We start from the raw sequence: 17,473 nt of genomic DNA, 5'->3' as shown, positions 1-17,473 counted from the left end.
TTACTTAGGCAGTGCTATGGCGCTGCCTTTTGCGCTCTGCTATCTTATTTTAGAACAAACTTACCTTTCCTTGTGTTTTTTAAAACAAAAATATCTGTTTTGCGCTCACTTTCCCGTTGAAGACTGAAAAGCCATTCTAATCCTTTCATCCTACGACATAGGATGACGAAATACGTTTAAAATGTTTTAACTTTTTTAACTTTAATAAATGAAAATCATTAAAACTATAAGGAATATATATCACTATATGTAATCTGACAATCCACAGCTATTTTTTCATTAAAGTACAAATTATGTTCTGGTCTTGAGAAGGTATTGGGATTGTCAAAGACACAATTTCCTGACTTTTCAACTACGTTGAACAAAATGGCTATCTCAAAATGTCGAATGGATGCGTTTGGGGAAACAGTGGGCGTGGGAGGAGGGGTTAGTTGGCCTCCAATCTGTTTCGACTATTACACAGGACACTACTACTACTACTACTACTACTACTACTATTAACTCATTGCAGCATCAAGCCACCTGAGGCCAACACAGCTACGCACGCTCCTCCTCTAGCTTGACCTATTCAAGGCCTCCTACTTTACACCCTCCCAGGAAGTTCCCATTTCCTTTAAATTTTATTTATGACACCCTCCCAACCCATACAAGGACGACCCACTTGCCGTGTAGCCCCAGATGGTATACCAAAATGGACAATCTTCGGCAACCTCTCATCCTTCATCTTTCTTTCATCCTTTCTTCAACCTTTCTTTCATTATAGCCCAAGAAAGCGGGATTGAACTAAATTCTTCGTAAAACCTACTGTTTGAAATACGGTCATTCAGCCGGGTACCCAGAACAATCAGTAGGCAATTTCTCTGGAAAACATCTATTAAATTTTCATCTGCTTTTCGGAGAACCCATGCTTCAGAGCAATATTTGACCACTGTCATCACTGTAGCTTCCAATATTCTAATTTTGGTTTGCAGACTTAAATTTCTATTCTTCCAAACCTTTTTCAACTACAAAAAAACACCTCGAGCCTACTTTTAACATCTTCACTGCTCCCACCGTCTTTACTAATAATACTACCAAGGTAACTGAAGCTCCCAACATGATCAATAATAACCTGATCATAAAGCTTTTAATTGTTTTAAAAAAGTAGAATTGTGGCAAAGAGTCAAACTTTAGCGTAAAGAGCGAGGGATTGCGGAGGGGACAACCCATTTCATATACAGAGTAATTTCTGTTTGTTTTAAGTTTTAATGTCGCTCCTTACTTTCAGCTAAAAAAATTAGTTTTTTTTATTTAATTTCTGAACGTTTTCGAATTAATGCATGTTTGGTTTTGGCTCTCCGCACATGAATTATTAAAATGAAATTTGTATATTAATTCTTTTTTTGGCTAAATGGCTTTCTCTTAGTTTTGATCAGACGATTTTGAGAAATAAGGGGTGGAGAAGAAGGCCTAGTTGCCCCCCAATTTTTCGGTTACTTAAAAAGGCAACTAGAACTTTTAATTTTTAACGAACGTTTTTATTAGTAAAAAATATACGTAACTTAAGAATTAACTTACGTAACCAACTTTCATAATCTTATATTTTTATTATGTATACGAGGGGGTTTGTACCCTCGTTAATACCTCGCTCTTTACACTAAATTGTAAGTTTTGTCCCAATTCGTTAAGAATGACCCCTGAATCAGAAAGGCCCTAGAATAAATAGTTGAAATTACTAAAAATACTTTAGCATAAAGAGCGAGTTATTTATCTCCTCCTAAATACCTCGCTCTTTATGCTAAAGTATTTTTACAACCCCTTTTATGCGTAATAATCTCTGTTCGTTTTAATTTTCAATGCTCCTCCTTCCTTTCATTTGAAAGAACGTTTTCATGTTTATTTTTCATTGTTTTCTTATAGTAATGCTAGAAAATCCTGCGCCCTTTTCATTGAATTTTTCTTCCCCCATGACAGATTCCTCCAAGGAAAGATCCTCCAACATAGCCCCCTCCCCTCAGCCCCACCCCCAAACAAAATAAAATCCCCCTGAAAACGTCTGTACACTTCCCAATAAACATTACTATATGTAAACACTGGTCAAAGTTTGTAACTTGCAGCCCCTCCCCCAGGGCTTGTGGGGGAGTAAGTCATCCCCAAAGACATAGTTATTATGGTTTTCGACTATGTTGAACAAAATGGCTATCTCAAAATTTTGATCCGTTGACTTTGGGAAAAAATGAGCGTGGGAGGGGGCCTAGATGCCCTCCAATTTTTTTGGTCACTTAAAAAGGGCACTAGAACTTTTCATTTCCGTTAGAATGAGCCTCCTCTATCAACAGAATCGAAAGCTTGCTCATAATCGATAAAACTAAGCACCAAATGTGTTTGACAACGAAGGGACTTAACAATTATTAACCTAAGTGTGAAAACTTGGTCGACACATCCCCTACCTTTTCTAAAACCACACTGTTCTTCATTTAAAACTTTATCTATAGCAGTTGAGGTTTTCCTAAAATCATTAGGTACTTCCCCTTTTTCAAAAATCATGTTCATAATCTTCAGTAGCTTATTCCTAACCTCAGAGCCACCATATTTAAGAAACTCATTTATCACACTATCAGCACCTGGAGCCTTATTATTTTTTAATCCTTTTAGTACTGTCGCTAATTCTTCCTCACTAAACAAATCTTCCTTCACATCTAAGGTATCACAAACTTTTTCATTTTCATCTATATCTTTTCCTGCAACTGTATCTCGGTTTAAAGCACATTCTCAAAATGTTCCACCTATCTTTCTTTAACTTTTTCTTATCACTAATTGTGGCCCCATTTCTGTCTTTAACTGGGACTATTCCAGATTGACTACTCCCTTTCAATCTTTTAACATGCCAGTATAATATTTTACTGTTATGCCGTCTAGCTGCATCTTGCAGATCTTCAGCAATTTTATCCATGACCTCCACTTCACATCTCCTTATTTCATATTTTGATGCGTTCTCCACACGACAACAGATGGCCATCTAAAAATTCCTATCAGATGCATTTTGGGAAAAGACGAGGTGCGGGGGGGTATACACATTCCCATCACCCTGAATGTTAAAAAGGGCACTAGAACGTCTGAATAAAAATCCAATGAGCCCCCTCTGAAGTTTATACGATCTGCCTTTCTATATATACCTTATGTGCCCCCAGGGCATTACTTACAACTCTTGCAATGAAGGGTGTGGGGATAGGGTTGTGATCCTCAAAGACATAATTTCTGGAGATTTCAATTATGTTGGACAAAATGTGTTTGTGGAAATGGTGGCCATGGGAGAGGTGTTTTAGACTATTAAAAAGAGCACTAGCCTTTTCAATTTCCAATTGAATGGGCTGTTTTGAAGTTACAACTCTTGCAATGAAGGGTCTGGGGATAGGGTTGTGATCCTCAAAGACATAATTTCTGGAGATTTCAATTATGTTGGACAAAATGTGTTTGGGGAAATGGTGGCCATGGGAGAGGTGTTTTAGACTATTAAAAAGAGCACTAGCCTTTTCAATTTCCAATTGAATGGGCTGTTTTGAAGTTACAACTCTTGCAATGAAGGGTCTGGGGATAGGATTGTGATCCTCAAAGACATAATGTTTGGAGATTTCAATTATGTTGGACAAAATGTGTTTGTGGAAATGGTGGCCATGGGAGAGGTGTTTTAGACTATTAAAAAGAGCACTAGCCTTTTCAATTTCCAATTGAATGGGCTGTTTTGAAGTTACAACTCTTGCAATGAAGGGTCTGGGGATAGGGTTGTGATCCTCAAAGACATAATTTCTGGAGATTTCAATTATGTTGGACAAAATGTGTTTGGGGAAATGGTGGCCATGGGAAAGGTGTTTTAGACTATTAAAAAGAGCACTAGCCTTTTCAATTTCCAATTGAATGGACTGTTTTGAAGTTTCAACGATAACAAAGATCCATCTCAATTTCTATCGGATGCATTTCGGGAACCCTTGCCCCTAGCGCTTGGGGGGGGGGGTTCATTCTCAAAGACAAAATTTCTGCACCTTTCATTTACGTGGAACAAAATGGCTATCTCAAAATTTTGATAGGACGTGTTTGGAAAAATGGTGGGTGTGGGATTAGGGTTAGTTGCCCTAAATCACTTTCGACTATTAAAAATATCCCTTTTAATTTCCAATGAAATGAACCATTTAGCTCAACATGCCTGGATAATTCGTTTAATGTATATTTTGCATATGTATAACACCACCCTAAATATCCTCCGAAAGTTTCAACTTACCACCCTGTTCTTCAAAGCTGTTCTTGGAATATTGCGGGTGCGCTTCTTGACAATCGGGATTCAATAAGTGTCTTTGGATTTAATTCAAAGCTCTCCTCAGAACATTCCTTGGAAGTTTCAGCTTATAAACCGTAGCTGTACCTGAGAAATTACACATTTGTCATTCGTGCAAACTGGATTCACCCATGGCCTTTTTAAGTTAAGCCATTAAGTTCGAATTCAATACTCTTAGAAATTCCTGAGGGATTTCAGCTACACCATTTTGATTATATAGGATGCACATAGCGTCCTATGATTTGGTCCAACATCCCTCTCAACAATGCCTAAAGGTTCCAATGTGACACCCTTGGCGGTTCCTGCTATATTGCAGATACGTCTTTTTCAGAGCATGAATGCACATACTCTCTTTCCTTTCAACATTCTCTTTCCTTTCCTTTCCTTGTTCCACATCCGCCTCAAAATTCACTGAAAGCTTCAACTTAATGCCCTTAGTCATTCCTGAGATTACTTTTGACAACCTGGATGTATACACCGTCTCTTGATTTAGTTCAACAGTCCGCGAAAGTTTCCATTTAATGCAAATACACATTCCTGGGATATTACGGACACGCAACTTTGATTACATCGGATACATCTAGTGTCTTTTGGTTTTATTCAACGGCCTCTTCAACAATTCCTGAAGGTTTCAACTTGACACCCTTAGCCATTTCTGAGATATCACAGATACACCTTTTTGACAACTTAGAACTACTTAACCCCTTTTTTTTATGGGCGACACACCCCCCCCCCTCAATATTTCATGAAAGTTTCAACCTCATACGTTTCGCTATTCCTGATATATTATGGATAGAATCTTTTGTCAACCTTATCGTGCATAATGCCTTTGGATTTAGTTCAACATCACCCTAATCATTCCTTGGAAGTTTCATCAATGACACCACATAACATATCAAATGTTCTTTCAAATAAATAATCTATACATTATATTCTTAAGTGAGGTTATATAAGTAAGCATTTTACATAAGAATATATGAAATCCAAATTTCGACAGAGTGGCTGCTGACACTCAAAAGGTGGCAATTTGTCGACAGCACAAATTTTACAGTTCACTCAAGTTTTTTTTTTCTTTTTACGAGTATTGCTAAGCACTTGCTTTTGAAGCGAAGATTTTTCTAGGCATCCAAGATGTGGCAAAATAACTTAATTATTAAAAGCTGCAATATTCGACCATTTCGGTGAAACCAAAAAGAGGACGTAACAACATTATGGAAAATTGCAACTTAAAAAGTTAATAAAAAAACTGATTAAATTAATCATCAAAACTTGCTTCGTTTGTGGGAAGAGAGTATAAATCTTTCCCCTCGCTAAAATATGTCGTATCCTGCTTTTTAAATACGTCACCGCATAATAGCCGACATAATTTACTAATTCGATTCTTTTTTTTTAGCGTGTTCTTTTTAATATTGTCAACTTTAGCAAGAGTCAGACACTATTCAGAGATGGGCTGACTCCTCTAGTTAAGTCTACAAGCAGACCAGAATGGTAAGATCATTCTTCTTTATTAGTTTTTATTACTTTGTCACTCTCTGTGACAAAGAAATACCAGCTACCCATATAACAACAAAGTAGAATGTAGTATCAACTGTTGAAGTTATAAGCTATGCTAATTTGCTTCCATCTCCGATTAAAAAAGTTTGACATAACGTCTTATTCTTGTCGTTTTTTGGATCTTTTTTAGTCATCAATTATCTACAAGGAATGAAAACACTTTTTTAACTTTCAGTTGTTCAAGACTGTTTTTAATATTTCATTGTTTTTCTAAAATTGAATGTTGTGTATTTCTTTGCACTGACTTGTATTTTACAAGGCCTAAATAGTACTAACGCTAAGTTTTTATTTTTTTTAAAGAAATGAGGAAAAGCTAAGAGGCCACTAATGGAATTTTACCATCAAAGATCTTTTTTATATTGCTGTTTGGATATTTGAACAGAAATATTTCTACAGTGCTTAGTGTATTGAGTACATATAGCATGTCGAGTGGTCAATTTTTGTTTTGTAGACGTTCAAACGCCAAGAGCAAAAAATAAGAAAGACTAATATCTAGATGAGCGAAAGTACGTTGTAAAAAAGTTCTCCTGTTGGACACAACTCGTTACTTTATCTTGACTATATTACTTCCAACAAAACCCAAGTTTTACAATATCCGTAACGAGACAACATAGAGAGCTATTTCATCCCATTTTTTTGTGGCCTGCTGAAAATAGCTAAGAGTCTTAGGTTGTAGCATTAAACGATGAAGTAACTACAGTATGTGATTCGTCTCGACAATTTTTATTCTGCACAATTCTAAAAAAAAATTTGGCCCCCGAGAAGTAATGCAACATCCTAGTTTTAAACCAAATTGCCTTTCCCATTCCATATAACATAGTACGGTGGAAATATCAGTAGACTTATACGTCCACCGTTATTATGTCCTCAAGCCAGTTAAATCAGCTTTCGGAATATTTCTCTTAGCGAAAATAACAACAAAACTAAAAAAAATATTCAACATATAAACGAAAAACTTTCTCTAGACTAAAACTCATCCACTCTTTTAACAGGGTACGCGTTTTACCTAGTCAGGTATTTTACCGACGAAGTCCTGAACATGACAATGGATACGTTTTGAGCATGGCATTTGCATTCGATCGTGAGGAAGACGTCTATCAATTTGCTCTGTCCTTTCCGTACACTTATTCAAGATTGCAAAGTTACCTAGACATACTCGAAGAAAAGAGATTTTCGTTTTTCAAACGAGAAATTTTGACTTTGACTCTGGTAAGAACTATCCATGTCCCCGTTTTAGGCTGAAATTTAGGACGTTATTTGTTTGGGGCTAGAGGATGAAAAATTGAAATAAATTTCAATATAAAAATAAAGCAAAAAATTGCGCCAAATAATACAAAAAGTTGTGAGAGCCTTAAGCACCCTCTTCTTGTAAGAAATATAAAGCTTTGTTTAATTAGAAAGGTTTCTGATTTTTACTTTTATATATATTGTAGACATACTTTTGTATCTCATTCAATTTTTTAATTATTCTGATAGGGTATTCTTTGCAGTTCTTTTCTGTTTGAAAATTTTAGAATTTTGTTTTGAACACAAATTATTGAAAAAGTTTCTGCCCCTTTCAAAGATTTTTATTAGGTTTTCTCTTATATTTTTATTACGTTTTCTATCATAATGCAAAACAATCGTACCGTGAAAAATGTCCGATTAAGACACCTTCAAAGAGCAATCTTAGCAATAACTTTGAGATAGTTATTTTGTTAAAAATAGTCTAAAAATCATATAACAAAACTCAGGTGTCGACACAACCCACCAGGGTCTGGGGCATGTGTTTTAAGTTATGCCCTGGGGACATATATGGTTCTTATTGATGGGATGCTCGTAAAACACTTTAGAGAGGGCTCATTTTATTTGCAATTGAAAGTTCTTGTTCACTTTTTAAAAGTCAAAAGAGATCGCAAGGCAACTAGCCCCCACGTCTTTTTTCCCCAAACCCATCTGATAAGAACTTTGAGAAAGCCATTAAAAAAACTTCAAATATCATATGATAAAAACTCAGGGGTCAACAAAACCCCCCAGGGCCGGGGACAGGCGTTGTAAGTTATGTCCTGGGTGCATATATGGTTCTTATGGAAGTGTTGCTCGTATAAGCTTCAGAGACTGGAACTTGACTGGCTCATTTGACTGGAAATTGAATTTACGGTTCACTTTTTAAGAGTAAAAAGAGATTGGAAGGTAACTAGCCTCCCATCTCCTTTTTCCCAAAATGTATCCGATAAAATTTTTAAATAACCATTTGTTAAAAATGGTTCAAAGGTCAGATAAGAAAAACTTCGTGTCGATACAAACCTTTCGGGTCCGGGGCAAGCGTTGTAGGTTATGTCCTGGGGCATATATGGCTCTTATAGAAAGGATGCTCGTATATACTTCAGAGAGGGCTCATTTGATTGGAATTCGGAAGCTTTAATTTATTTTTTTAGAGTAAAAAAAATATCGCACGGCAACTAGCCTCTCCATACCCTTTTCCCCCAGCCCCGTTCGGTACAAATTTTGAGATAGCCATTTTTTTCTTAAATAGTTGAAAGATGAGATAACAAAAATACGAGTGTCAATACAACCCCCAAGGGTCCGAAGGTAGGCGTTGTAATTTATCCCTTGGGGTGTATATGGTTCTTATGGAAGGGATGCTCGTAAAAAATTTAGACCGGGCTCATTTGAATTGAAATTGAAAGCTCTAGTTCAATTCTTAAGAGTCAAATAGATCCAAGGGCAACTAGCCACCCCAAGCCCTTTTTTCCCCAAACCGATCTGACAAAAATTTTGAGATAACCATTTTTTTAAAGATAGTTCAAATATAGACAACAAAAACTGCGGGGGGAATCAAGCCGCTAGAGCCCCGGGGTAATTGCTTTAAGCTATGCCCCGGAGACATATAGTTTTTCTTATGAAAGTTCTAGCTACCTTTGTATGAGTCAAAAGCTAACGAAGGGCACCTACCACCCCCTGACACTCACACCCTCTTTTCCCCAAATTCATCCAATGAAAATTGTGAGATAACCAGTTTGCTTGAAGTAGTCTAACGGTGAGATAACAAAAACTTCGTTGTCAGCATACCCCCCTCCCCAGAGTCCGCGTAAGGGTTGTAACTTATGCCACGGGGCTGATAAGGTTTTTATGGTGGAGATGGTCGTATAAACCTATACGCCCCTCCTGACACACATACCCTCTTTGCCCCAAATGCATCCAATGCAAATTTTGAGATGGCTAATTTCTTTGAAATGGTCCAATGATCAGATAATAAAAACTTCATTGTCAACATAACCCCCCCCCCGAGCCCGGGATAGGGTTTTAACTTATGCCGCATTGGCATATAAGGCTTTTACGTAAGAGGTGGTCGTATAAATTTTGGAAGGGACTCAAATAATTAGAAACTGAAATTCATAATTCACCTTTAAGAGTCAAAAGAGTCTTTAAGAGTTTAAGAATCAATCCGATGGCGACTAGTCCCCCGTCTCACCCTGCCAACCTTCTTTTCCCCAAATGCATCCAATCGAATTTTTATGTAATCATTTTGCTCAGAATAGACCAAGATAATATAAATAAAATCCAAGGATAAAACAAGCTCCCAGAATTCAGGGGTAGTATGCCCTGGGGGCATATAAAGTTTTTATGGAATGAATGGTCACATAAGCTTCGGATGGGGCTCATTCGATTATAAATCAGATTTCTAGTGCTCTTTTCAAGAGTCAAAAGTGATGGGAGGGCAACTAGCCCACCCCCTCCCTAAGGTCCCTTTTCCTCGAATACATACAATCAAAATATTGAGATGGCTATTTTGTTCAAAATAGTTTAAAGATCAGTTAAAAAAAACTCCAGGGTCGAGACAACCCCTTAGACGTTAGGGGTAAGTGTTGTAAACTGTATTCCGGGGGTATATAAGGTTATATGTAAAAGGTGGTCGTATAAACTTCAGAGATGACTTATTTGATTGGAAATTGATAGTTCTAGTTATCTTTTTGAGAGTCATCAGAAGTAATCAGTGGGTATCTACCCCCACACACCTTTTCCTCAAATGTATCGAATAAAAAGTTTGATATAGCCAAAATAGTCCAAAGTTCAAATTACTATAACTTTGAGGTTGAAAAATCTTTTTTAGCACCTGGGACACAAATTTTAACTTATTTAAGTTGTAAGTTTCTAAGAGTTGAAAGTGATCAAAGAGTAACAAGCCCCCTTTTCTGTGCCTTTTTTCCCCAAATACATCTTATCAAAATTTTGAAATAACTATTTTGTTCAAAATAGTCCAAAATTCAAATTACTGTAGCTTAGGGGTTGAGAAATTCCCCGTTATTAGACTATAAGATTTTTGTGGAAGGGGTAGTCGTACTAAGTTTTTTTTTTGAGGGGGGGAGGGAGGGCTCATTTGATCGGAAATCGAAACTTCCAGCTCTTTTTCTTGAGTCAAAAGTGATCAATGGGCAACTAGCCCACGTCCACTTTCCCAAAGGGCATCCGGTCAAAATTGCGATTTAGCCATATTGTTCAAAATATTTCAAAGGCCAAATAACTATGCTTCCCGGGTTGAGCCCCCCCCCCGAAACCAGAGAAATGGCTCTGAGCTATGGAACCTAATTATTGTTACTTTGATACTTTGTTTACTTTGATACTTGAATTTAGTAGTTTACGTGGCAATTTCGATCTGCGGTGCAAGGGCTGTAAGTTTTGCATGTTGCTTTTTGTTACTTTGATCCTTTGTTTACCTTAATACCTTGTTTACTCTGTTGCTTTCTTTACTTTGATGCTTTGGTACTTCGATATTGTTACTTTGATGCTAGTTTTGATACTTTGTTGTAAGTTTGACGCTGAAGAAAAATCTCATTTTGAAATAAGTTTTTTTTAATTTTTTTTTAAACTTATTAAACTTTTTGCAATAAAAAACGAATAAAAACTAAATAAAACAATATTTCGAGAGTCTTTTCCTCAAATTCATTTCGAAAGAATTGGGGTTATGTACTTCTAATGAATGGTGTCAACATTACAAACAAAAATATGGCTACTGCCTGTTTCCTTAATAGTAACAGTATCACTCTCTTACTTAAATAAAAATTATCTTACTTAAAATTATCATTCTATTACTTAAGTGGCTAAAAAGTTGTGCCAAATTAGTTCGTCTCTTTTGATCATATAATTGGGAGAACGGAATTCAAAGACAAGTGAGAGTTGGATTAAGGATTAGTTGTTAGACCGCGGTCGTCTTCAAGGAGTAGGGGTTATGTACTTCTAATGAATGGTTTCTTCACTATAAACAAGAGTATTGCTGGTGCCCATTTCCCTAATGGTAAAAGTATAATTCTTATACTTAAATAACAAATTCTCTTACTTAGAATTATCATTCTCTTACTTTAGTGGATACAAAGTTTTGCAAAATTAGTTTACCTTTTATTGTGATTAAAATAATTAGAAGAACAGAATTCAAAGACAAGTGAGAATTGGATTAAGGATTGTTGTTTAGACCGCGATCGTTTTCAGGGAATAGGGGTTATGCACTTCTACTGAGTGGTGTCTCCCACTACAAAAAAGAGTATGGTTACCGTCCGTTCCTTTAACGGTAAAAGTATAAGGCTTACTGCGTATTTGGCCCTTTACTAAAAGGAATTATATTACAAATATTTTCTTTAATACTTATTACAGAATTGAAAACAAAACGAAAATTGTAGTAAAACCAGACCAGGATTTACCAATAGGCCCACTATGCCCTCCGGCTTTCACTATTCCCGAAGCTTTGGGGATTTCCCCGGAAATCATGCAAAATTGGAGTGGCAAAAGCGTTGGGCCTAGCAGCGTCAAAGCCTTAAATCGGCCATGAGTGAAGCAAAATCTTGAGCTAGTGAGCTTTAAGTAATTAATATCATTTTTAATATTAAAGGATATTAATTGCTTTTTATATTAAATGATAAAATATTTTATAGTCTTGCCAAAACTGTTAATTTATATTGGAATGAGAAAAACATTTTGAAATAGGGAATTTCGAACAGCTTAAAACCTTGGCAATCAAAAACGAACAGAAATTAATTTAAAAAAAAACTTCCAAAAAGAAGTTTTCTAAAAGAAAAGTAAATGCCATATTTAGCTTAAGATCAAAAGAAACAGATAACTATAATAACTCAAACTCATAACGACAAAACCGAAAACGAACAGAAATTAGATAAACAATCATAGTAAAAAAAACATACATCATGTAAAAATATAAATAAATAAGTAAATCTTAAAACGACTACAGCTCAAGTTAAAAATGTAAATCAAGCTTAAGATGAAAACAAATTTTTTGCTATTTAAGCATCAATGCAACCCAAAACAAATAGAAATTAAACAAGCAATCATAGCAAGTAAATATACAATAGGTATTAATGTAAATGAGTAAATAAATCTTAGAGCGAGTGAAACTTAAATTGAATATGCAAATCAAGCTTGAAACGAACAAAAACCTCTACAAAGAAGAGTTTGGGTTCAGCCTCCTTCTCTCGTTGTAAAAGTCTAACATGTTGACATCAAAATAGTGGGACGGTCGTGTTGACAATTATGTTGACATCAAATTCATGTAAAAATATTTACATCAAAATGATGGGAAGATAACTGACGTAAGATTGAATTAAACAAAATTCAAACGAAATAGCTCTGTATGGAGACCACACCGATTTTTGATGCCGTTTTAATATCAGTTCAACAGTGAAAATCATTTTATTTATAGTGAAACAGAAAACAAAATCTCTGGATATTTAAGTCTCATGCACAGTGGCTGTCCGTAAATGAATTTCTGAGGACGGCAACTGTGAATGTGACCAAAATATCCGGGGATGATTTTCCCTATTTAATTGTTATTTATTATTCAAACGAAGTATTGTACAAAATGTAAGCCAAAGTTCTTAGAATACACCAAGGAAAAAATATTTAAGTTTTCTAAGAATTCCGAGATTCCTAGATTTCTTTATCTTAATTTGACTAGCATGATGCCCGAAGAAGAGATTCCATCAAGCAAAATACCCAGGTACAAACATAATGATCACAAGGTCTGCTGAGAGAACTCCTTGAAAGATGAATTTCCAAAATCTGGGGACAAACCTGAGAAATTTGAGGAAACATCAGGGAGCTAGACTTGCCAGTCAATTAGTATCGAATTACATAATTATTCTCTAATCAAAACCCTCAGCTTATTGCGGATCTACCGAAAACAAGAATATTGAAGGCTCATACCGGCTACTGAGTTGGTTGTGAATCATTTATAAAGTTTTAACGTAAAAACCAAGTATTTATTCTCCTTGTAAGTTCCGAGATTCCTAGATTTCTTTATCTTAATTTGACTAGCATGATGCCCAAAGAAGAGATTCCATCAAGCAAAATACCCAGGTACAAACATAATGATCACCAGGTCTGCTGAGAGAACTCCTTGAAAGATGAATTTCCAAAAGCTGGGGACAAACCTGAGAAATTTGAGGAAAAATCAGGGAGCTAGACTTGCCAGTCAATTAGTATCGAATTACATAATTATTCTCTAATCAAAACCCTCAGCTTATTGCGGATCTACCGAAAACAAGAATATTGATAGCTCATACCGGCTACTGAGTTGGTTGTGAATCATTTATAAAGTTTTAACGTAAAAACCAAGTATTTATTCTCCTTGTAAAATTTTTTCTCATGGAAAGCATTCTTACTGATAGAATATTGCAAGCAGCTCTATACTTTCTCACATCCAGCTCACATCCAGCTGTCAAAGCATCAAAGCAGCTTCAATATTATTTGGTGTGGTAAAACAACTGATAAGCAGCACAGCTTTGATATCAATACAGTTATGCAAACTCCTATCTTGCCCATGAGAAGCTTTTGGTACAGAGCTCTGAACTTGGTGCCTCCCCGAAGCCCGCGCTCCGATGCGTAGATCGTACTACAACACCATAGGCGGGAACGCGATTTTGTTTGATTGCACACACAGCTTAGATACCAATAATAGTTTCCTTTTACCAATTAGAAACCAATACCAGTTTTCTGTCTCCAGCCGCTAGCATCGCTTGCGCACTGTATCCCAAAAATAAATTGACTTTTCATAACTGTATTGTTATCTAAACTGTGATAAGCAGTGAACTACGGCTCTTTCCAATTAAATTACAAGGGACAACTAAAGGGTGGTACAAATGCGCTGTCTCGAGCGATTATATCAACAGCCTTGAATAAAGACCATGTTAAGTTTAAAACTGAAGACATTTAAGCTCATGTTGTCTCACTTAATGTACTGCTTGGCGGTTTCGCCCAACCAATTTTCTTTGTTGAGTATCCGTGTGCTAAAATTCGAAACGTTTACTAAGGATATACTCTCTAAAACGTGTATGCCTTTGAACACTGCTAGAAGAAAATGTCTGTTTGGGGTTCTTTAAAATTAATTTTCACCGTTTCACATAGCAAAAATATGATATGACGAAAATTTAGAGCAGCATGATTCAAAAAAATTAAACCTTTCCTTTGGAAAAATCTTGTTTCTCTCAGGATCCAAGTAGAAATCTTTTCCCAGTCCACCAATCCCCCGTCCTTCTATCCTTGTACCCTTCTTCAGTCTGCTGAAACTTTGCGTTTTACTTCACGACTATATAAATAGATTCCTTTTCATCCGACAGATTAAAAGTTGAAAAGATTCTTTTATATAAAACGTATTTTAGCATAAAAGAAATTTGGACATGATAACAATAACTAATCCGAGAAATTTGGAACAAGAGGATGTCAAACAAAAGACAGTATTCATAATTGCAAGACTTCATCCAGGAGAATCACCAACATCTTTTGTAGCTCAAGGTAAGTCCTTCTGTCATGAAAATATAAGATAAATTCTTATATAATATTGCTTCTGCTAGCAGATTTCTTTATTACATTTGTCTTTTACTTACCATTACTTTTTTTCACTTTTATTTTATTTTTTCTTTGCTTTTCCTTTTCTTTTTTCCTTACTTTTTTTCCTTTTCTTTTTTCATTGCTCTTTTTTTCTAATTACTTTTCAAACAGTTCGTGGTAACCAACCTTAGCAAATAGCAACCCGGCTCAAAAGTAATTGAAACTCTAAAACACGGAATTTTGATACCAATAGATACATCAAAAGAGTTGAATTTTTATGCTGATTTTGAATATATAACTTTCGTCAAGTTTAGTTCTACTCATCAAAAGTTACGAGCCTGAGAAAATTTGGCTTATTTTTGAAAAAACGGCGAGACTTCCCCTAAAAGCCATATATGAAAATCGTACCATCAGATTAAGCGTACCAGAAAACCCTACTATAGAGGTTTCAAGCTCCCCTCTGTACAAATGCGGAATTTTGTAATTTTTGCCAGAAGAAAGATCATGGATGCGTGTTTATTTGTTTTTTTTTCTCAAGGGTGATCGTATCGACCCAGTGGCCCTAGAATTTTGCGACAGGGCTCATTCAAACGGAAATTAAAAGTTTTAGTGCCTGTTTAAGTGACCAAAAAATTGGAGGGCAACTAGGCACCCTCCCACGCTCATTTTTCCCAAAGTCACCGGCTCAAAATTTTGAGATTGCCATTTTGTTCAGCATACTCGAAATATCTAATAGCCATGTCTTTGAGGACAACTTAATCCCCCACAGCCCTTAGGGAGAAGGGCTGCAAGATATGAACTTTGCCCATTGTTTACATATAATATTTGTTATTGGTATGTATACAGTCGTTTTCAGGATGGATTTTTTCTGGTGCGGGGGAGGGCTTGGGGGATTAGGTTACGTGGAAGGATCTTTTTATGAAGGAATTTTTCATGGGGGAAAATAATTTCTATAAAGGAGGCGCTGGATATCCCAGCATGATTTGAAAAACGATCTGAAATTAAATTAAAAAAAAAACAAGTTTTTTCAACTGAAAGTAAGGAGTAACATTAAACTTAAAACGAACAGAAATTATTACGTGTATGAGGGGCTTCGTAAATACCTCGCTGTTTACGCTAAATTATTTTCAGTAATTTCAAACAAGCTTTTCATTCTAATTAAATGGCCTTTGTGATTCAGGGGTCATTCTTATAGAATTTGAACGAAATTCGAACTTTAGCGTAAAGAGTGAGGTATTGACGAGGGTGCAAAAGCCCTCATATTACGTACATGAGGAAGTTTTCCCTCTTGTTTATACCTTGTCCTTTACGCTAAAGTTCGAATTTTCAAAATAATGGTTTATATAAGCAATAATTTGTTTGTGTTATTTTCCGGCCAATCTTAGCATTTAATTTTGCCTTAAGCAGATTCATAACTATGATTTTTATGCGATAGTAAACCAAAGATATTGTATGTCTTTGGCTTGTGGTTGTTATCAAAAAAGTAAAAAAAAACAAGTTTTTTCCAACTGAAAGTAAGGAATAGCATTAAAACGCAAAATAAACATAAATTATTATGTTTATCTTTTAAAGATCTTTTCTTTCAGTCATTTCAGTCATTCGAGAACTGCTCAACTTCTGACTCTCTTTTCATAAAAAGGTTTCGACATCTTTGGCCGTTTTGTTACTATGCCTTACAAAATTAGTTCCGTAAATATCGCAAATTTAAGTTACGTTGGAGAATGTTTCCAAGAAGAAGTATTTCGTGGGGGAAGAAATTTTCCATGGAGGGGGAGCTGGATTTCCCGACATTATTTAAAAAACGATCAACAATTAAATAAAAAACGAGTTTTTTCAACTGAAAGTAAGAAGCAACATTAAAACTTAAAACGAACAGAAAATATTACGTATATGAGATGGGTTGCCTCTCCTCACTAGCTTTCTCTTATGTTAAAGTTTCTGTTTTAACTTTTAAAACGAGGTTATTATTCTAATTGAACAGTCTTTGTTGTTCAGGAGTCATTCTTAAGCAACTGAAACAAAAATCAAACTTAGAGGTTATTATAAGGTTATTATTACTTTAATAACAGTAAAATTAACATGCCAATTTAGTTTTAATTATTCGTATAGGGGGAGCCAAATTAAAAATTTGAAATAATTCAAAAACGTTCAAAAATTAAATAAGAAAAAAGTTTTCTTAGCTGAAAGTAAGGAGCAACATTAAAACTTAAAACGAACAGAAATTAATCCGTGTATGAAAGGGGCAGTCCCCTCCTCAAAGCCCCCCTCTTTGCACCAAAGTTTTTTTATTGTTTTATAAAGTAGAGTTGTGAGAAAGTATCAAACTTTAGCGCAAAGAGTGGGGCATTGAGGAGGGGACAGCCCTTTCATATACTGAACAATTTCTGTTCGTTTTAAGTTTTAATGTAGCTCGCCCTTTACGCCCTTGCGCCTCTTTCGACTCCTGACCGTTCAAGGCTCTCTCATGGGTCTCACCTTTGTAACCAATCAAATGTTCTAAACGAAAAATCAGTAAATGCACGTTAAATAGCTCAATTCATTTTGATCCTGAATTTGTCTCTTGGCTCAAGGTTCTCTAAAGTATTATCTTTGCCATCGATTGTAAGCCTTCTTCTATATCTAAGTTTCTTGTAGTCAACATCACCCCATCAGGCTATTTTACTTTACTTCAAAACGATCGAATATATTCCTGGGGTGTTTAATAAATTTGGAGAGTGAAGCAAACCATTTTCTAAAAATATCTGGTCTAGTTTGGTGCTCTTGCTGCGGTTGATTAGTCTTCTTAAATTCATCCCGCAA

General features: G+C 35.7%; 1 protein-coding gene across 2 annotated transcripts in view; it reads left to right on the top strand.

Moving 5' to 3' along the window:
* Window positions 1–17,473, top strand: part of LOC136029363 (cytosolic carboxypeptidase 6-like) — a 121,963-nt gene that overhangs the window by 44,357 nt on the left and 60,133 nt on the right. For both annotated transcript variants that reach the window (XM_065707688.1, XM_065707679.1), the window contains exons 4-6: window positions 5,703–5,797; window positions 6,856–7,072; window positions 14,506–14,638. In XM_065707688.1, coding sequence (XP_065563760.1) covers window positions 5,703–5,797; window positions 6,856–7,072; window positions 14,506–14,638 — 445 coding nt within the window. The remainder of the gene's footprint in view (window positions 1–5,702; window positions 5,798–6,855; window positions 7,073–14,505; window positions 14,639–17,473) is intronic.

The sequence above is a fragment of the Artemia franciscana genome, chromosome 1 (genome assembly GCF_032884065.1).
Source record: "Artemia franciscana chromosome 1, ASM3288406v1, whole genome shotgun sequence".
Lineage (NCBI taxonomy): Eukaryota > Metazoa > Arthropoda > Branchiopoda > Anostraca > Artemiidae > Artemia > Artemia franciscana.
This window is presented reverse-complemented; position numbering and strand designations above follow the sequence as displayed.